Genomic DNA, 22,214 nt, shown 5'->3' with positions numbered 1-22,214 from the left:
AGTTCAACATAACTTTCTTGCCCTTGTACTTTATGCCCCTATTAATATAGCCCAGGATACTGTATTCTTTATGAAATGCTCTCTCAACCTGTCCTGCCACCTTGAATGACTTATGCACATATACACCTAGGTCCCTCCTGCACCCTCTTTAGAATTGTACCCTTTATTTTATATTGTGTGTCCATGTTCTTCCTACCAAATTGAATCACTTCACATTTCTACACATTTCACATCATCTGCCACTTGTCTGTCCATTCCACCAAGTTGTCTGTCATTTTTAAGCTCTCCACTATCCTCCTCACAGTTCAGAATGCTTCCAAGTTTCGTAGCATCTGCAAACTTTCGGATGAAAGGTTAATCCTTGGCTCCATTTGCCATCAAGTGGCTGTAAAAGATCCCACATCACTCTTGAAGAAGAGCGTTGGTGTTCTCTCCATTGTCCTGGCCAATATTCATCGCTCCGCCGACATCACTGAAACAGATCAGCTGGTCTTTATCACATTGCTGTTTGTGGGAGCTTGCTGTGTGTAAAATGGCTGCCGCATTTTCTACATTACAACAGTGACACCACTTCAAACCTACTTCATTGACTGGAAAGCGCTTTAGGACCTTCTGAGATTGTGAAAGCTGCTATATAAATGAAAGTCAGTCTTTCTTTAGACTAATCTAAATTCCTTGTCCTATTCCCATTAAAGTAAAGTCTGGTCAGCCTCAGATAATGGCTGTAGAAGAGGATGGAATTGGTGGCGAGAGGCTGACCACAAACAATGAGATAATGACCAGATAATCTGTTTTATAAGGGGTATTGGTTGAGGATAAATATTTCCCAGGATACTGGAGAGACTTCCACCACTTCTTCAGGGAGTGCTATGGGATCGATTATGTCCCCACTGAGAGGGCAGACAGTACCTCAGTTTCATTAGTCTCGCTTCCCATCAAGTATTTATCCAATTCTCTTTTGAAAGTTATTGAATCTGCTTCCACCACTCTTTCAGGTAATACATTCTGGATCATCATAACTCGCTGTGCAAAAAACAATGCTCCTGCCTCCTGTGGTTATTTGGCCATTTATCTTAACATAGCTCATTTGACAGTGCAGCACTCCTTCAGTTAACTGCTAGAGTGTCAGCCAACATTATGGACTTGAGCCTCAAGTGAGGCGTGGATGACACACATCTGCAGTTGTAGCACAGGTATCATGAGCTAAATAGTTTCTTCCTCTACGCAAATCCTATGATTTTATAAGCTGAAACCTTCAGTGACAGCACAGTGTGTGTGCACCACCTTCATCCCCTGGTTTACTTGTATTGTTCCCTCCTGTTCAGTTGCTGGGATATGTTGCCATGGCTCTTTGACTTCCTTCCCCAAGTGATCAAGGGAGTCTAGATGATGAATATTGATTGGCAGGATGTTCAACTGCTGGGGGCCTTGCAACCACACCTGATCCCCTGTCGTCACGTGCACTTTCTAATGGGAGTAACCGAAGAGTGAGCAGGAGCCCTGGGGCTTTTCCTTTCCCTGACCCTTAGGGTGCTGAGGCCTGTTGTGAGGGCCCTCACAGAGAGCAGATTGTGGAGCAGAGACTGGGAATGGAACCTGGGTCCTTCTGGTCTATACTGCACAAGGCAAGATAAAATCTGCTGGAGCTGAGATACTTTGACACCAAAATGGAATAAAATTTTAAGAATTTAGCACTGAAACGAGCTGGCACAGTGACCTTGACTTTTCCGGTAAACCCACTTTAGCAGTCTCCTGAACAGCGGTCAAGATTTTACAGGCACAAAATTAGCTTCCACGTTAAGAATTTTTGACAGTTTTGTAGTTGCAAAATTGCCTCCATTTTTGCAGGGAACAGGCAATGTGTAGGGAGGTGGGGGGGTTTGCAGGCGCCGTTCGGAGTTGCAGGGGAGCAGCTGAGGTGCAGAGGTATGGGTCGGGGGGGGAGCGTTGGGGATGACAGGCGGGGTACAGAGGAACTGGGGAAAGGACAGGCGGGGTACAGAGGGACTGGGGAAAGGACAGGCGGGGTACAGAGGGACTGGGGAAAGGACAGGCGGGGTACAGAGGGACTGGGGAAAGGACAGGCGGGGTACAGAGGAACTGGGGAAAGGACAGGCGGGGTACAGAGGAACTGGGGAAAGGACAGGCGGGGTACAGAGGAACGGGGGAAAGGACAGGCGGGGTACAGAGGAACTGGGGAAAGGACAGGCGGGGTACAGAGGAACTGGGGAAAGGACAGGCGGGGTACAGAGGGACTGGGGGAAGGACAGGCGGGGTACAGAGGGACTGGGGGAAGGACAGGCGGGGTACAGAGGAACTGGGGAAAGGACAGGCGGGGTACAGAGGAACTGGGGGAAGGACAGGCGGGTTGCGGTGCAACTGGGGGAAGGACAGGCGGGTTGCGGTGCAACTGGGGGAAGGACAGGCGGGTTGCGGTGCAACTGGGGGAAGGACAGGCGGGTTGCGGTGCAACTGGGGGAAGGACAGGCGGGGTGCGGTGCAACTGGGGGAAGGACAGGCGGGGTGCGGTGCAACTGGGGGAAGGACAGGCGGGGTGCGGTGCAACTGGGGGCTGGACAGGCGGGGTGCGGAGGAACTGGGGGCAGGACAGGCGGGGTGCGGAGGAACTGGGGGAAGGACAGGCGGGATGCAGTGGAACTGGGGGAAGGACAGGCGGGATGCAGTGGAACTGGGGGAAGGACAGGCGGGATGCAGTGGAACTGGGGGAAGGACAGGCGGGATGCAGTGGAACTGGGGGAAGGACAGGCGGGATGCAGTGGAACTGGGGGAAGGACAGGCGGGATGCAGTGGAACTGGGGGAAGGACAGGCGGGATGCAGTGGAACTGGGGGAAGGACAGGCGGGATGCAGTGGAACTGGGGGAAGGACAGGCGGGATGCAGTGGAACTGGGGGAAGGACAGGCGGGATGCAGTGGAACTGGGGGAAGGACAGGCGGGATGCAGTGGAACTGGGGGAAGGACAGGCGGGATGCAGTGGAACTGGGGGAAGGACAGGCGGGATGCAGTGGAACTGGGGGAAGGACAGGCGGGATGCAGTGGAACTGGGGGAAGGACAGGCGGGATGCAGTGGAACTGGGGGAAGGACAGGCGGGATGCAGTGGAACTGGGGGAAGGACAGGCGGGATGCAGTGGAACTGGGGGAAGGACAGGCGGGATGCAGTGGAACTGGGGGAAGGACAGGCGGGATGCAGTGGAACTGGGGGAAGGACAGGCGGGATGCAGTGGAACTGGGGGAAGGACAGGCGGGATGCAGTGGAACTGGGGGAAGGACAGGCGGGATGCAGTGGAACTGGGGGAAGGACAGGCGGGATGCAGTGGAACTGGGGGAAGGACAGGCGGGATGCAGTGGAACTGGGGGAAGGACAGGCGGGATGCAGCGGAACTGGGGGAAGGACAGGCGGGATGCAGCGGAACTGGGGGAAGGACAGGCGGGATGCAGCGGAACTGGGGGAAGGACAGGCGGGATGCAGCGGAACTGGGGTAATGGGCAGAGTTCAGCGATATGGGGGGGTGAGGGGCGGGGTTCAGAGGAACTGGGGCTGATAGGCGGAGTTCAGCGATATGGGGTTGGAGGGTGATGGGCGGGGTGCAGAGGAACTGGGGCTGATAGGCGGAGTTCAGCGATATGGGGTTGGAGGGTGATGGGCGGGGTGCAGCGATACTGGGGGGTGAGTGACAGGCGGGGTACAGCGATACGGGCGGGGGGTGATGACTGGCAGGGTACAGCGATATTGGCCGGGGGATGGGCGGGGTGCAATGATGCGCGGGGGGGCGGGGGCAGTTGCAGGAGGGATAGAGAGATATGGGGGTGCGGGTAGTTGCCGTGTCGGAGGAATACAGAGATACAAGGTCGGGCGGGGTCGTGTTGGAGGAATATAGAGATATGGGGAGGGGGGTGAGGTAGGCAGGGTGCAGAGGGACTGTATGCTGAGGGGGTGGGAGGACAGGCAGGGTACATGGGAGTTGGGGGATAGACCAGCTGAGATATGGAAGTGTTTGGGCCTGCTTGCTTGTCTGAGCAGCCAACCAGCTTCTCAGTTAGTAATCCCAAATACGGTGTCCTTTGAAAAGAGAATTTCCTTTTTAAGCAGCAAAAGCATGCTGTATTAAGGAAGGAAACGCACAGGGTCCACAGATGTTAACAACAACTGTCGCATTTGGTGTCGTATAGCATCACTGAAGCAAAATGAAGCCTCTGATGTCTCCAAATAAAGCAGTGCTTCATACAGCACATCCTGGCAGCTGTCGTAAGATCCGCCCTTTCAGGATTCCAAGCTGGGTTGGCTGTAGTTACAGGCCTACCATTGGTGGTAACTCCCTCAAGTTGGAATTAGCAGGGGATGGGATTAAATAAGGAAACTGTTGCCAGGGCTGCCTCACACCAGCTGACCTGACGTTATCAGCCTGGACTGCCTGCTAAGCATGTGCTTGGAGTCCTGGGTGACTTTCATTCTTCCAGCTCCCAGTCGGGGGGAGTGCAGTGACCTCGGTGCAGGGGAAGGCAGCAGAAGCATGGCCTGCTGCAGCTATCGAAAGTAAATGTTAAGTTAAAGGAACCGGGGATGGTGTAATCACCACCCCCTGATGCCCTGCACCTCCCTCCCCCCGATGCCCTGCACCTCCCTCCCCCTGCTCCAGCTCGTTCTGAAATGCCTGTTGGTACAGTTCAGTCTCCACTGTCCCCCTCTTTCGACAGGGACTGCAAGCATGAATGCCGCATCTGCAGGGTGATTGTGGTGGGCCTCTCGGCCTACGCCAAGCATGTCTCCAGTCAGCTCCATAAAGAGAAAGTGGACACCCAGGAAGAGAACCAGAAGGATGATGGCAAAGAGGAGGAATATTTCGATAAGGAACTTATTCAACTGATCCGACAGCGAAAGGAACTTAAAGGGTAAGCGTACTGATCACTTAGAAAGCACAGGGTAAACAGCTGCACCAATAACTGAGTCAGACTGGTAATTGATAAAAGGGTACAAATATACCGAGAGATAGAAATGGCTGATGCTAGTCAAATACGTCTCCCCTGTCCCACCCTTGTGGGGTTCCACAGGCTGTTTTAAGGGACAGTCGATTAAGTGGCTATCAGTAAATTATGACTCATCGTTGATTTGTCATTGCTACTTTTGTATTGAGTTCTGCCAAAGTGGCACTAAATTGGGAGAGGCTTTGTTTGACTTGTAACATATTGTTCACCACTGGAAAAATGTGTCCCCGCTCTCGCCCATGGGTATGATTAATGCAATGATAAAAATATAACTAATATAACCGAGCCTGCCAGTTAAAGTGAGGGACTGTGGGCACGCATTCAGCATTGCTGCCATTCCCCCAGGCTCAGCCTCACCCCACTCTCCAATCTCACTCGGAGGGTTCTTTTTAAACAGCGCTTTAAATATCACTTCAGGATGAACTGATGGTTCAGCAATATAACTTTACCCAAGGGAAAGCTTTTGAAATGTGTCCCCTCGAGCTTTCTTCAAATAATTAAAAAAAAATCTGAGTGGATATTGCTAGAAGCAAGAGAGAAAAATATTCCAGCAGTCCAGCTGACTTAACGGTCCTGATGCACTGGGAAATTGGATCCTGGTCGCACAGCACATTCTCAGACAGTCCAATCCACATTCGGCTCACCACATCAGGCTTTTGGCAAAGGCTGAGGCCTTGAAGTTTTAACTCTTCTTGGATGTTAGAAATTTCAGTTGTTACTGTGAAAAAGCATGGTAGATGGTCTTTTTTCTAAAAGCATTTTAAGTGATTTGTGGGGAGAATGATACATAATGAGTACCCTGCAGTCAGGTTTTATGCTTCATTTGTTGCTGAAATGAGGCAGTGTGCTGTAGTTGTGAGTGAAATAGTGAGACACAAGTCTGACTAGTGGAAGGCTGTCGGAGACTCCAGGTTGAGGCATGAATGCATGGAGCTTCTATCAGGAAAGATTAGATTATTATTTAAAATAAATTTAGGCAATTAAGAGGGGTAGAGTGACGCACCTTGTTTCGAGGAGTGATATGCAATGAGTTGGACAGAATAGTTTTCAGGGAATTTCCATCATATTTTACAGGTAAAACAAAATAGTTTGTTAGCTTCACTCGCCTCACTAAAATGCGGGTCCGTTTGATCTGCAGAAATTAGAAGTTCACAAGGATAAACCAGGTAATTATAGGCCAGTGAATCTAACATCAGTGGTAGCGAAACTACTGGGAAAATTCTGAGAGACAGGATTAATCTTCACTTGGAGAGGCAGAGATTAATCAGGGATAGTCAGCATGGCTTTGTCAAGGGAAGATCCTGCCTAACAAATTTGATTGAATTTTTCGAGGAGGTGACTAGAGGTGTGGATGAGAGTAAAGCAGTTGATGTAGTCTACATGGACTTCAGTAAGGCTTTTGATGAGGTCCTGCATTGGATATTAGTTAAGAAAGTAAAAGCCTATGGGATCCAGGGCACTTTGGCAAATTGGATCCAAAAGTGGCTTAATGGAAGGAGGCAGAGGGTGATGGTCGAGGGTTGTTTTTGCGATTGTAAGCCTGTGACCAGTGGTGTACCGCAGGGATCAGTGCTGGGACCCCCTAATGTTTGTAGTGTACTTTAATAATTTAGATGTGAATATAGGGGGTATGATCAGTAAGTTCGCAGAAGACACGAACATTGGTGGTGTCATAAATAGTGAGGAGGAAAGCCTTAGACTACAGGACGATATAGATGGGCGGAGCAGTGGCAAATGGAGTTTAATCCTGAGAAGTGTGAGGTGATGCACTTTGAGAGATCTAACAAGGCAATGGAATATGTAATGGATGTTAGAACCCGAGGGAGTTCAGAGGGACCTTGGGGTGCTTGTCCATAGATCATTGAAGGCAGCAGCACAGGTAGCTAAGGTGGTTAGGAAGTCATATGGGATACTTGCCTTTATTAGCTGAGACATAGAGTATAAGAAATGGGAGGTTATGATGGAACAGTATAAAACGCTGGTTAGGGCACAGCTGGAGTACTGTGTACAGTTCTGGGCACTACACTACCGGAAGGATGTGATTGCACTGGAGAGGATGCAGAGGAGATTCACCAGGATGTTACCTGGGCTGGAGCATTTCAGTTATGAAGACAGACTGGATAGGCTGGGGTTGTTTTCCTTGGAGCGGAGAAGGCTGAGGGGAGACCTGATTGACGTATACAAAATTATGAAGGGCATTGATAGGATAGATAGGAAGAAACTTTTTCCCTTAGCGGAGAGGCCAATAACTAGGGGGCATAGATTTAGTAATGGGCAGGAGGTTTAGAGGGGAGTTGAGGAAGAATGTTTTCACCCAGAGGGTGGTTGGAATTTGGAACACACTGCCTGAAGGGATGGTAGAGGGAGGAACACTCATGACATTCAAGAAGTATTTAGATGAGCACTTGAAACACCATAACACAAGGCTACGGGCCAAGTGCGGGGAAATGGGATTAGTCAGGACGGATGCTTGATGGTTGGCGCAGGCGCATTGGGCCCAAGGGCCTATTTCTGTGCTGTAAAACTCTGACTCTAAAGGGTACATGAGACTGCAAGAGTTCAGCCGAGGGCCTTATTGTTACAGCCTCCAGGTCACATCATCAGATGACTAAATGCTGGTTAGTAAAGGTAAACTCCAGTTCATAGGGGATCCTAAGCCTGAGAAAATACCTAGTGCAAGAACAAGAGCATGGATTTTATCTTGTGTTTGTAACATAGCAAAATGTCCCAGGGTGCTTCATAGGAGGGTTATTGAACAAAACTTGACACCGAGTCACAAAAAGAGATGTTAGGACTGGTGACATAAAGCTTGGTCAAAGAGGTAGATTTTAAGGAGCACCTTAAAGAAGGCGAGAGTGTTGGAGGGGTTTAGGGAAGAAATTTTAGAACTTAAGCCCTAGATAACAGAACAGTTAAAATTGAAAATGCATAAGAGGCCGAGAGAGAGCCGAGGTCTCGGTGGGTTGGAGGAGATTACAGAGATAGGGAGGAGTGAGGCCATGGTTGGGATTTGAAAACAAGGATAAGAATTTAAAAATTGAGTTATTGCCAGACTGGAAGACAGTGTAGGTCAGCGGGTATGGGTGATGAGTGAACAGGACTTGGTGCAAGTTAGGATATGGGCAACAGAGTTTTGGATGGGCTCACGTTTACTGAAGGTGCAAGGTGGGTGGCTGGCCAGGAGAGTATGGAATAGTCATGTCGAGAGGTAACATTGGCATGGGTGAGGATTGCAGCAACAGATGAGCTGAGACAGGGGCGGAAACGGGAAATATTACGGAAGTGGAAGTAGACAGTCTTAGTGATGGAGCAGATATGGGCTTCATAGAATAATAGAATCAAAGAATGGCTACAGCACAGAAGGAGGACATTTGGTCCCTCGTGTTCATGCCAGCTCTCTGCAAGAGCAGCTCACCTGGCCCCACTACCTGGCTTTTTCCTTATAGCCCTGCAAATATTTTCTCTTCAGATAATTATCCAGTTCTCAATTGAAGACCTTGATTGAATCTGCCTCTACCACACTTTCAGGCAGTGCATTCCAGATTCTGACCACTCACTGTGTAAAAGGTTTTTCCTGATGTTGCTGTTGCTTTTGTCATTCACCTTAAATCAATGTCCTCGTGTTCTGGATCCTTCCACCAACGGGAATAGTTTCTCCCTATCTACTCTGTCCAGAAACCTCACGATTTACAACACTCCTATCAAATCTCCTCTTTCTTAATCTTCTCTTCTTGAACAGCCCCAGCTTCTCCAGCCTGTCCACGTAACTGAAGTTCCTCATCGCTGGCACCATTCTCATTAATCTTTTCTGCACCCTCTCTGATGCATTCACATCCTTCCTAAAGGGTGCCCAGAACTGGGTGCAATACTCAGGTCATTTTTGCTAGTCTTGCCAATTACTTTAAATCTGTGCCCCCTCATTCATGAGTGGGAACAGTTTCTCCCTAACTACTCTGTCCAGACCCCTCATGATTTTCGAATTCCTCCTTTCGAGTCACCTCTCAGCTTTCTCTTCTCGAAGGAAAACAGTCACAACTTTTCCAATCTGTCTTCATAACTGAAGTTCCTTGTCCTTGGAACCATTCTCTTGAATCTTTTCTGCACTCTCTCCAATGCTTTTACATCCTTCCTAAAGTGCAGCGCCCAGAACTGGACACAATACTCCAGCTGAGGCCAAACTAATGTCTTATACAAGACCAACATAATATCCTTGTTCTTGTACTCTATGTCCCTATTAATAAAGCTTAAGATACTGTATGCTTTATTAGCCATTTGCCCAGCCTGTCCAGCCACCTTCAGTGATTTATGCCATTAATCACTAAAGTCTGTTTCCTGCCACACAGTCAATTTCGTATCCAAGTTGCTGCTATCCCTTTTATTCCATGAGCTATAACTTTGCTCACAAGTCTGTTGTGCAGCACTGTATCAGATACCTTTTGGATGTCCAGGTACACCACCTCAATAGCATTTCCCTCATCAACCCTCTCTGTTATCTCTTCAAAAAAACTCCCAACAAGTTAAACACGATTTTCCCTTGACAGATCCGTGCTTTCCTTAATTAACCCGCATTTGTCCATGTGGCTATTGATTTGTCCCAAATTATTCCTAGAGATTTCCCCACCATTGAAGTTAAACTGACTGGCCTGTAGTTGCTGGGCTTATCGTTACACCCTTTTTTGAACAAGGTTGTTACATTTTCAATTCTCCAGTCCTCTGGCACCACCCCTGAGTCTAAGGAAGACTGAAAAATTATGGCCAGTGCTTCCGCAGTTTCCACACTCACTTTCCTCAGTATCCTTGGATGCATCTCATCTGGTCCTGGTGCTTTATCCACTTTAAGTACAGACAGCATGTCTAATACCACCTCCTTATCAATTTTAAATCCTTCTAATGTATTAATTACCTCCTTTCACTGTGACCTGGATAGCATCATCTTCCTTGGTAAGGACAGATGCAAAGTATTCATTTCACACTTTATCTATTTCTCCTGCCTCCATGTGTAAATCCTCTTTTTGGTCCATATATATATATATATATATATATATATATATATATATACACCTATAGAAAACTTTGGGATTCCCTTTTATGTTCACTGCCAGTCTCTTTTCATACTCCCTCTTTGCTTCTCTTATTTGCTTCCCCTCTGAGCCTTCTGTGTTCAGCCTAATTCTCCATTGTATACCCACCTGACATCTGTCATAAGCACACTTTTTCTTCATCTTAATCTCTGTCTCTTTTGTTATCCAGGGAGCTCTGGATTTGTTTGCCTTACCTTTCCCTTTGAGGGAATATACCTTGATATGCCTGAACTATCTCCACTTTGATGGTAGCCCATTGTTCAGCTACCGTTTTTCCTGCCACCCTTTGATTCCAATTTCTTTGGCCCAGATCCATTCTTATCCCATTGAAGTTGCCTTTCCCCCAGTTAATTATTCTTACTCTAGATTATTATTTGTCCTTTTCCATAGCCAACCTAAACATTATGATGCAATGATCACTGTCCCCTAAATGTTCTCCTGGTATTTGAACCACTTGGCCCACCTCATTCCCAAGTACCAGGTTCAGCAGTACCTCCCCTCTCATTGGACTGGAAACATACTGCTGGAGAAAATTTTCCAGAACACACACTAGGAACTCTTGTCCCTCTCTACCCTTTACACTACTACTATCCCAGTCCATATTTGGGTAATTAAAGTCCCCCATTATAACTACTCTATAATTCTTGCATCTCACTGTAATTTCCTTGCAAATGTGTTCCTCTGCGTCATTCCACTAGTTGGCCTGTAAACTACACCGAGCAATGTACTCACACCTTTTTTTGGTTCCTTAGCTCTAGCCAAATAGATTCTGTCCTTGACCCCTCTGGGACATCCTTTTTCTCCAGCACTGTAATACTCTCCTTTATCAATACTGCCACTCCTCCCCCTTTTCTTCCTTTCCTATCTTTCTTGAACACATTGCATCCAGGAATATTTAACACCCAGTCCTGCCCTTCTTTGAGCCAGGTCTTTCTTAAAGCCAAAACATCATATTTCCACATGGCAATCTGCACCTGTAACTCACTAATCTTATCAACCACACTCCTTGCGTTCACGTACATGCATACTCACCCTGATTTAGACTTTGTTTCTTTCTCTCTTACTCTGACCTCACCTAATAACTTGCTATTCCCTACTGTAGTGTTATCGATCTCTGCAGCCTGGTATTCCTCTCTGATATTTCCTCCTGGTTCCCACACCCCTGCCAAGTTACTTTAAACCCTCCCCAATAGCACTAGCAAATCACCTTGCAAGGACCTCAGTCCGGCTCTATTTAGGTGTAACCCGTCCAGCCTGTACAGGTCCCATCTCCCCAGAGCTAGTCCCAATGTACCAAGAATCTAAAGCTCTCCCTCCTGCACCATCTTTCCAACCATGGATTCATCTGCTTTATCTTCCTATTTTTATACTCCCTTGCGCGTGGTATTGGGAGTAATCCAGAGATTACTACTTTTGAGGTCCTGCTTGCTAATTTCCTACCTAACTCCCTAAATTCTGGCAGCAGGACCGCATCCCTCTTTCCGCCTAAGTCATTCGTACCAATGTGTACCACGACTGCTGGCTGTTCTCGTAGGGGTTTTAGAACATGGAATGCTGCACATAAGTAACTGCTGGGCAAAGATGAACATCATTTAACGGGGAATTGGGCCAGAATTTGAAAAGAGAAAATATAAAATGATAGAAAAGGAGCAGGAAATGGTTGAGAATAGATAGCTGCAGTTGAAGAGCTGATTAAGGTGTGATGGGCCGAATGCATGCCTCCTGTTCTGTAAATTCTATAATTTTATCTGTTTATGTTTTTTTACTTTTCATGTAGCAAGAACGATGCCTCCACACCAGAGAAACGGGCAACGGACAGTGACGACAGGCGATACAGGTGGACACGGGAAGATTGTCAGACATACTCTGAGCCTGTGAGCAAATATAATCGGTCATCGTGGCACCATGAAGATGCAGGAGAGCAGGAATGGGACTGGGAGTCACTGGATTATGCAAGTTGCCGACCGAACGGTTTTCAGCATTGTCACTGGAATAGCAGTTCAGGGGGTCCTCCAAACCGGCATTCACCAGGCTCAAGGGGGGGATCTTACAGTTGGTATTCGAATGGCACAGGAGGCTCAAATAACAGGTATTCTAAGCATCACTGGCATTCTAGTGGATCAGGGGGAGCGGCTAACTGGCACTCCAAAAACCAAGGGGGAGCATCCAATAGGAATGCCAATTCCAGCAACAATGGGGACAACCCCTCCCACTATACGACCAGTCGGCCAAATTCAAGACTCCAGCCTTGCAACAAAAGCAATTCTGCGGAGGACCCGGATAGGAAGTGGAGTAAAGGGAAAATGCACAAATTGAACAAAAAAGAGAGCAGAAGTGCAAGAGACTGGCGTGCCTGGGAGAAAGCGCAAAACTGGAGACGGACAGCTGACAGCAGAGGAGCAGGGTTGCCCCCGAGAGATCCGGCGGACAGGTGGGATCTGAGCGATTACACCTTCCAGAACTACCACATGGATTTCACCAGCGATGACGTGCCAAGTCAAGGAATGTTGAATTTTAGCGAAGAGGACAGAACACTAAGTAAAGATGATCAGAGTGGGGGGAAGAGTTTTAGTCCATCAAGGGATAAGAGATTTCGGTGGGTCCCTTACCGATCTCATAAATCTGCAACGCTGCCTACAGCAGCCAGGAATTGTGGCACTAGAAGCAAAAGCAGAGTTGATTATGGCAGTTATCGCAAGTCGCGACAACGGAAAGATCCAGGCAAACAACAGAAAAGCAGTGATGCCTCAGTCCCTGGGAAGGTGAGTGAAGAACCAAGTGACAATGTGAGTCCTCTGATCCAGCAGGGATGCTCTTCTAAGAATGAAATCAAAGCACCCGTCAAAGATGGGACTCGGGTTCCTGTCACACTTCACAGCAAATTGTTTCCTTCTCCTCCTCCAACTCCTGAATTAACGTGCTGTGCTTCAAATCTGGGCCCGAAGAGTCTTTTGAAAGATAAGAAACCTTTCTGTGGTGCAGAAAGTGGGAAGCGCCCGAGCACACCCAACTTGGAAACACGCAGGTGCTCACCATCCAGTCATGTCCCGCTACGGCCAAACAGCGCATCTAATGCATCAGGATCTCAACTTTTGACACGAGCTACCGCAAGCCCGAATGCGCTGACCTCGCTGGATGTGTCAAACGGTGATGGTAAATACCACGTAGACAGCGGTTTGAGTGAAGAGCTCAGGCGTGCCAGAGAAGCTCTGAGGTGCAGTCAGTCCGAGCACAGACAACACAGTCAGACAGAGACTGCGCAGCACGGCAAGCGGGCAAATTGTAGACAATCTGCGGAGGCTAACAAGGAGAACTGGAAAAATAGCAGCAACAACACGTCCCACATGTTGCAACACGCAGCAGCCGATGAAAACCCAATGAAGGAAGCACTGTTGGACTGCAGAGAAATGAGTGAAGAGGAATTTACTGACATCGCAGAAGAAATAAAGCTAGACTGTGCTATCATCTGTTCAGGTCAGGGGCATCCAAGTTCAAATACGATGAAAAAGCAAGTAGCTGTATTATATACTCAGCATGGTGTGAATTCTGAATTCTCAGACACAAAGGTTGACTCTAGGGCCTCCTTAGCTCCAGGAAGTGGTGATCAGTCTCCAACCACCACCTCCTTCACAATGATTGAAACTAAAAGTGACAATGCGATTCAAAGCTCTGTGCATGGCGAAACCATCGATAATTGTTCTTCCGACTCGGAGCTGCAGAACGGAGGGGCTCAGAGCTCCAGCCATCTCCTCTCTGAACTCAACAAGCTTGGGCTTCCCACCTCGGTACAGAGAGACCTGACCCGTCACATCAACTCAAAGTCTAGGCCCGGGACTCACGTCCCTGAACCCAATCTCAACATTGCACGACGAATCCGAAGCATAGGGAGCCAAAGGAAGAGCGAATCAGAAAAGGAATCTGGCCTGAAGCCAACCTTGCGTCAGCTGCTGAATGTGTCACGACGTCATGTCAACTGGGATCAAGTCATTCAGCAGGTTGCTAAGAAGAAACAGGAGCTGGGCAAAGGTTTACCAAGGTCAGTAAGGAGTGAAGTTGATTTTCTGTTTTATAATAACCTGGCTGGTCTTTGCAGTGACTTGTGATCCTGCCTTGACCACATGCCCTTCCTGAGGTGGCCAGCCCAATAAGTAAGACGTAGCCCATTCCTCATTATCATCCACAGCCAGCGGCTCGTGCTATGGAAAGGCATTAACAGATCGTGTTTTCCTGCTCCAAGATGGGATGGGTGGCGACTCCAGCATCACTCCATTGATGACCATTAGACATGAGTGGAGTGGATTCTGCTGATTGAGGGGTGAGCTCTGACCAGTGATCGAATGCTTCACATGAGAATGGGAGCTCGTTGCTGTGAGAGAGGGTGGTAGCAGAGGCAGGATTGGACAGAGATGAGGTGGTTCCCCAATAACAGCACGTGGTGAGAAATGGGAATTGATTTTTGATGGGTGGGCAGGTGGCCACTCCACTAGAGCTTCTACAGTCATTTCATCCAGCTGCTCAGATTTTCTCACCCAGCTGAATTCTCCGAGCTACTTCTCAAAGTGAACTTGCCAGTCTGAAGGTAGTAGATAATCAGACACATGCAGACTGCTGCTAAGCTGTAGTCTGGATTGAGATCTGCCCACCCCCAACTAGACATGTCCCTCTTTCTTCCTCAACACCCACACATGCTTGCTCAGTCTCTTTTACACACACACTCCCTCTCTCTCTCTCTCTCTCTCCCTCCCCTTTTCTTCACTTTTCCTTCCCCAGTCTTCCCACCATCCTCCTCCCTCGCCCAGGCCGTCTACCACCTCCTCCTCCTCCCATGCCATCTTTGATTTTTTTGATTTGGAGATACAGCACTGAAACAGGCCCTTCGGCCCACCGAGTCTGTGCCAAACATTCACCACCCATTTATACTAATCCTACACTAATCCCATGTTCCTACCACATCCTCACCTGTTCCTATATTCCCCTACCACCTACCTATACTAGGGGCAATTTACAATGGCTAATTTACCTATCAACCTGCACGTCTTTGGCTGTGGGAGGAAACCGGAGCATCCGGAGGAAACCCACGCGGTCACAGGGAGAATTTGCAAACTCCACACAGGCAGTACCCAGAATTGAACCCGGGTCGCTGGAGCTGTGAGGCTGCGGTGCTAACCGCTGTGCCGCCCCAAAGGAGGATCTTCCTCCTCCTCCACCCCTCCATGCTGTCCACCTCCTGCTTCCCCACCCCCCGCCACGTCATCTATCTTTTCCACCCCCCAACACTGTCAGACTCCTCTTCTCTGTCCCCCCCTCCTCCCACACTGCCACCCTCCGGCCCCCCCCCCCTCTTCCCCCCTCCAACGCCTCTCTTTTCCCCCCCCCCCCCCCAACCACCATTGCCCTCGGGCCAACCTCCCCCACGCCACCTGTTCCCAGATCCTTGAATATTTTCTGATCTCCCTCTTCTTGGTAGAGAGAGAGTTGGAAAGGGCAGTGTCTGTGACTGTTCATGACTGCCCTGCTTGTGGTGCTTGGATATGCTGTACCTGGTCACCTGTCATGGCTTTATAATATGGTTTTGTTTCCAGGTTTGGGATTGAGATGGTTCCCTCCGTACAGACTGGCCTAGAAGCTCTGGAGCTGGATGAGGATGAAAACCTGTCCTCCCTGGAAGGTTTTCAGTGGGAAGGGGTCTCCGTCACTCCAGCTGGAACCATCCGGAAGCGCAGCCTGTCTGAAAGCAGCGTGGTCACAGACAAACGATCAATTTACAGCCTGTTTGGCAATGAGACAAAAGGAACAGACAGTACCGAAGACAGCGAACGTGCTCCCAGCATTCCAAGCAGCTGGATCCCTCCGATACCTCCAGGGCTAAACCCATTGGCCTCCCAGGAGAAACTGGCTGCCTGCGGCAGCCCTCCCTTTCCCAATACGCTCCAGGTTGGCAACAATGATGCCAACTCGCTGCCTGACAACACCAGCTCCTTGACCCAGGAGCTTCCCCCAGTGAAGACCGAACGGGGCTCAAACTCTCCCCTCACATTTGAGAGTGTTTCCACGACAAACAGCGGGCCGGGGAAGAGGTGCCTCGTCTCTGCCAGTGATGGCTCCTGTCAGCAGAGCGCGCTCGAGGCGGAAGGGGAATCCAAGGTGTTTGCCCAGCAGAGCTCTTCAGGTGCAGTGCAAGGACCTAATGCAGCAGACGGTGCGACTGACAGCAGTTACACATCTGGGGGTGAACTCAATGACGCGCAGGCCTTGGGGAAGAAAAGAAGAGCAACAACTGTAAGTGACTGATCCAGGTGCTGCGTCACTACGTTACATAGAATTACACTGAGTGTACGACACAGACGCGGGCTGTTTAGCACAACTGGTCCATGCCAGTGTTTATGCTCCTCTGCTCCACTAGATTCTCCCGCCGTCCCTCATCGTCTCACCCTATCAACAAACCTTCTGTTCTTTTCTACATGTGTTCATGTTTATCTAGCTTCCCCTTGAGTGCATCTGTGCACTTCAGCTCTGCTCCATGTGGTCGTGGATTCCATTCTGGCCACACTCTGGGTAAACGCATTTCTCCTGAATTCCTTATTAATTTTATTGGTGTCAAATCCCTATTGGATTTATTAGTGACAGGGGAAGGTGCACTTTCACCTTCCCATTTTTGACATCCATCCTCTCAGTCTGTTTCCACCTCATTATCCATACCCAGTCACACTGTGCGGTGCACTTGTCTTGAGGAAAAGTGACGGTTGCGGTGCAAATATTCTTCATAATCTAAGTAGATAACATAGTGGTTATTTTATTTGACTAGTAATCCAGGGACTTAAACAAATAATCCAGAGAATGAGAATTCAAATCCCACCCATGGCATTCTGAGAATTTGAATTCCGTTTAAAAGAAAAATAAAATCTCTTTCAAATGCTGGGGGTAAGAGTAACCCTGAAGCCGTCTGTTTGTCGTAAAAACCCAACCGCTTCACTAATGACCCTTTAGGAGAGGAAAACTGCTGCACTTATCCAGTCTGGCCTGTATTTGACTCCAGTCCCACACCAATGTGATTGACCCTAAACTGGCGTCCGAAGTAACCACTGGGTTCTATGAAACCAGTGCTGCGAGAAGCCCCAACACCCTCACCTCAGGGCACCGAGCGATTGGCGGTAACAACTGGCCTGACCAGTGATGCCCACATCCCATAAATGTATTTAATCAAAAACTTGTCAGTACTGGCCCCTTACAATATTATTTGACCCTTAAAGTTCCGAAGGTGCTTGTCACTCTGCTCCTGCTGTGCATTCTTCATTTGACAGCCTAGACAGTGAGAGTTGGCTTGTTTGCAGCCCAACTCGGCCAAGCCTGAGCATGTCCCTGCTCAACTTCATGCGCGCTTCCCAACAAAAGTCTCTGGATTGTGATCAGGAGCAGGAACCCTGGGTGTTCGACCTTCCCACTGCATTGGGCATTGAGGCTGACTCCTAATGCCAGGTTCAGATCATCTAACTCAACAGAGATTTGGTCTGTCCTGGGGCCTCCCAATCCGTAAAGATTAGTTTTGAGAGCAGATGGTACTGTTAACTGTTGGGCAAGACTGTACAGTACGGAGGACGATGGGTTGAAGGGCCTGTGTATGATTGATCTTTATCTGCTTGTGTAGGATGTTCTGTCTCCGGAGGTCCCTTGTTTAGAAAGGAAGAATAAGAGAAGAAAAATCAAAAACAAACGAGGTAAGTAAATGGCTGTTCTGGATTGCTCGTGATTGGTGTTTACAGATCCTGGTGTTTCTGGTATAACAGCCCCAGTACATGCAAATCATCACATATTTGGCCAGGCTGCCATCTGATTCTGTCATGCTGCACTCCCCAGTGTGATCTGTTAATGGGGAGCTCTCCTCCAAGCTTGGCTGAATAATTCAGTTCGCAAACATGACCCTGAACTTGCGGTCACTTGCCATTTTAATTCTCCATCCCCCTCTGGCCTTTCTGTCAGAATAAAAACAAAGTGCTGGAAATACTCAGCAGGTCGGGCAACATCTGTGGAGAGAGAAGCTGAGTTAACGTTTTAGGTCTGTGACCTTTCGTCAGACCTTTCTGTCCTTGGGCTTCCAGCTCTGTTCCAGTGAAGCTCAATAGAAACTTGAGGAACACCTCATATTTCGAATTAGGCACTTTTTACCCTTCCAGACTCACCATTGAGTTCAACAATTGCAGATCAAAACCTCTGCTCCCTTTTTTTTTGGACAGCAGATGCTGCTAATGGTTCTGCTGTTGCCATTTGCAGTTCTTCGAGAACTGTCTTCTTCTTTACTTGTCCCATGTCCGTCCCTTTTTGCCGTGCACCATCATCCCTTTGTCATTCAATCTCTCCTCCCTTCCAACTTATGATAGACCTTCCCTTTTGTTTTTTTGACCCCTCCCCTTGCCCCATTTCCCTGCCTCAGTACTTGCTGAAAACCTCTTACATCTCTACTTTTTTCCCAGTTCTGATTAAAGGTCATTGAGCTGAAATGTGAACTGTTTGTCTTGCCACATTGTCTCTTTATGTCAGATTTCCAGCATCCGGAGAACTTTGAGTTTGTACTAATGACAAGTGCAGATCTCGATCTGTTGGGCAATACACAGCAGGTCAGCATCTGAAGGAGAACGAAAGGCTCACAGTTCAGGTCGAGCCTTAGAGCTACACAATTTTACAGTATACAAGGCTGCCATTTGGCCCATTGTGCCTGTGCTGTCTCTCTGAAAGAGCTATCCCCTCAGTTCCAGTCTCTCACTGACACACCACCCAGTTAACGTGACAAAGCAGTTAGTTCCCAGTTTCCAAGCCAAGATAATACTACATCAGAAGAGGGAGCAATATTCGTGTTACCCAGTGTATTGGAGCCATTGCACACCAAGCAAATGGCTCAAACGTTTTATGTTCTTACCTGTGCTGTCCTCGGTAAGGTGTGTTAAAGTTGGTCAGTGACATATTGGGTAATCATCTGATTCCAGAAAGGAGCCAGGTAGACCAGTTGCTGAACATTTCGCTGCGGGAGGACGAGTTGAACAAGACATTGCAAGGGTTGGATGGTAACCTGCTGCAGGCACGTGCTGCACTCCAAGCTGCCTACATAGAGGTTCAGAAGCTGTTGGTTCTCAAACAACAGGTACTTTCAGGATGTTACCACTGCTGGAATGGAACGGAGGTGGCTTCTGGGTTAAACCAATGAACAGGATATGATGTTTGATATGGTCTAAGAGGTGTATGGGGGATATGATATTTGACGGTTGCCTTGTGTTCACCCCCGCACCCTCTGGTGCTCAGACTCTAGCCAGCTCTCTGTTGCCTTTTTCCCCATTGCTGTTATCCCACTTTGTGTGATAGACGAACATCTGCTTCAGGTCTATCCTCTGAACTTCCTGCCTAAATCCTTCCACCTCTCCATGTCTCGTTACTGACAACCCATGCTCAGTCTGAGCTGCACACAATTTCAATTCACACTCCATGTTTGACTTTAAAGACCTTCTGAAGTGGCAATTGCTACAGAAGGGTCATCACCACCAGCACCTCAGAGCAACAAGGGATGGGAAATGAAAACAAGAAATCCTGGAACCACTCAGCAGGTCTGGCAGCATCTGTGGAAAGAGAAGCAGAGTTAACGTTAACTCTGCTTCTCTTTCCACAGATGCTGCCAGACCTGCTGAGTGGTTCCAGGATTTCTTGTTTTTATTTCAGATTTCCAGCATCTGCAGTATTTTGCTTTTATTTAAGGGATGGGAAATAATTCAAGCCTTACCAACGATGCCCACATCCTGCAAATGAATTTTAAAAACTCCTCTTTGGTCCAAGTTTAAAACCTTGACCTGTTTGGTTCCATCTCCTGGGTCTCGATCCTTTATTCCTTTTATATATTTGTTGTTTACTTCCCCACAGTAGTTTCCTCAGTTTTCTGCGGTCACTGCACTCTGCGAACATTAGCTGTTGCTGTTTCTTATTGCACCCTTTTTGTCTTCTGCACAGATCACCCTGGAGATGAGTACATTGAGGAGCAAGAGAATCGAAATCCTTCAGGGACTGCAAGGTGTGTTTCAAAGATTGTGTCGAGGAGGGCAGTCATAGAGAGATACAGCGCTGAAACAGGCCCTTCGGCCCACCGAGTCTGTGCCGACCATCAACCACCCATTTATACTAATCCTACATTAATCCAATATTCCCTACCACATCCCCACAATTCTTCTACCACCTACCTACACTAGGGGCAATTTACAATGGCCAATTTACCTATCAACTGCAAGTCTTTGGCTGTGGGAGGAAACCGGAGCACCCGGCAGAAACCCACACGGCCACGGGGAGAACTTGCAAACTCCGCACAGGCAGTACCCAGAACTGAATCTGGGTCGCTGGAGCTGTGAGGCTGCGGTGCTAACCACTGCGCCACTGTGCCGCCCGGTGTCGGGTGGAGGGAGGGAGAGGCGGGTGGTGCCGGGTGGGAAAGGCGGGCGGTGCTGTGGAGGGCGTGAGGTGTCAGTTGTGGGGGGGTGGGGGGATGCGAGGCAGGCGGGAGGGAGAGGCAGACGTTGCTGTTTGATTCTTTCACCTGTTTACATTGAAGTTACTGTTTCCTGTGTCTCTATTCTGTAGGCATCAGGTTGATGCATTTCTGACTGATTCCTCCTTGTCTTATTCAGAATCATATGATCCTATTGGGGAACGACTGCCGCTTAGCCCAGCAACTGAAAGAAGCAGCAATAGCAAGCTGCATGGTGGCACGACCGAGCTCAACTTCCAGACCCCATTGTCTTCGCCCTTACTGAACAACAACCCATCTCCCTGTCCCAGCTCCATCACCATTTCCCAGCCCCACACTGGCGTCAAAATAGCCTCTGCTTTCCGGACCCCTGCGGAGAATGCCCTTCCTGTCGTGCCAGATACCAACATTAAACAGGAGCCCATCTCACCAAAGGGCATAGAGAAGAACATGAAGGACCTCTGCGTGCCGAGCGACAGCCTCATCTCTGCCTCATCACAGTCAGTGCTTCCAGGAGCCCAGTGCAAAGGTACGCTGCCGGGGGGGGGGGGAGTTAAAAGAAAGAACTTGCACTTTTCACAACCTCGGGCATTGCAAATGCAATCAAATACAAAGTGTAGTCACTGATGTAATGTGGGAAACAATGCAGCCAATTTGTGCACAGCAAACTCCCACAGACAGAAATGTGATAAATGACCAAATAATCCGTGTTGGTAATGTCGGTTGAGAGATGTATATTGGCCAGGACACTGGGGAAAACTCCCATCTACGCTTTTATGAAATAGTGCTGTGGGATCTTTTATGCCCACTTGAGAGAGCAGGTATGGCCTCTGTTTAATGTCCCCGATTTTCATTACTCCGCCAGTGATTTTCATGCCTTCAGTTGCCTGGGCCCCAAGCTCTGGAATTCTTTCCCTAAACCTCGTTACCCCTCTCTCTTCTATTTTAAGATGCTTCTGAAAACCTACTTCTTTGACCAGGATTTTGGTCGCCTGCCCTAATGTGGCTCAGTGTCAATGTTTGTCTGATTATGCTCCTTTGAAGCACCTTGCAATGCTTTATTACTTTAAAAGCACTAGATAAGTTGTTGTAAAAGCAAAATGCTGCAGATGCTGGAAATGCTCAGTGGGTCAGGCAGCATCTGTGGAGAGAGAAGCAGAGTTAACGTTTCAGGTCAGTGACCCTTCATCAGAACAGGCAAAGGTTAGAAATGTAATAGGCGTTGAGCAAGTGGAAAGGGAGTGGGTGGTGGTGGGAAAGAAGGACAAAAGGGAAGGTGTGTGATCGGGCAGAGGGCAAAGGGAGTGCTAATAGTTGTATTACAAGACAAAGCATTAATCCAGAGAGAGTGTTAATGGCAGAATAATGAACTGCTCTGTCCAAAAGCAAAAACCAGTTTAAGACTGGCACATGGTTTAATAAAATAAAAGCAGTCATGCTCTGACATTGTTGAACTTCATGTTGAGTCCAGAAGGCTGGAGAGTGCCTAATTGGGAGATGAGGTGCTGTTCCTCGAGTTTGCATTGAGCTTCACTGGAACACTGCAGCAGACCATGGACAGAAATGTTGGCATGGGAGCAGAGTGGTGAATTAAAAGGGCAAGCAACCAGAAGCTGAGCATTATGCTTGTGGAC

General features: G+C 48.4%; 1 protein-coding gene across 1 annotated transcript in view; it reads left to right on the top strand.

The window, feature by feature from the left end:
* znf106a (zinc finger protein 106a) overlaps nt 1-22,214 on the top strand; it is an 82,196-nt gene that overhangs the window by 19,961 nt on the left and 40,021 nt on the right. Inside the window, exons 4-10 of the mRNA XM_068039718.1 lie at nt 4,717-4,911; nt 11,863-14,121; nt 15,668-16,364; nt 17,731-17,800; nt 19,064-19,218; nt 20,073-20,133; nt 20,741-21,109. Coding sequence (XP_067895819.1) covers nt 4,717-4,911; nt 11,863-14,121; nt 15,668-16,364; nt 17,731-17,800; nt 19,064-19,218; nt 20,073-20,133; nt 20,741-21,109 — 3,806 coding nt within the window. The remainder of the gene's footprint in view (nt 1-4,716; nt 4,912-11,862; nt 14,122-15,667; nt 16,365-17,730; nt 17,801-19,063; nt 19,219-20,072; nt 20,134-20,740; nt 21,110-22,214) is intronic.

The sequence above is a fragment of the Heterodontus francisci genome, chromosome 9, assembly GCF_036365525.1.
Source record: "Heterodontus francisci isolate sHetFra1 chromosome 9, sHetFra1.hap1, whole genome shotgun sequence".
Classification (NCBI taxonomy): domain Eukaryota; kingdom Metazoa; phylum Chordata; class Chondrichthyes; order Heterodontiformes; family Heterodontidae; genus Heterodontus; species Heterodontus francisci.
This window is presented reverse-complemented; position numbering and strand designations above follow the sequence as displayed.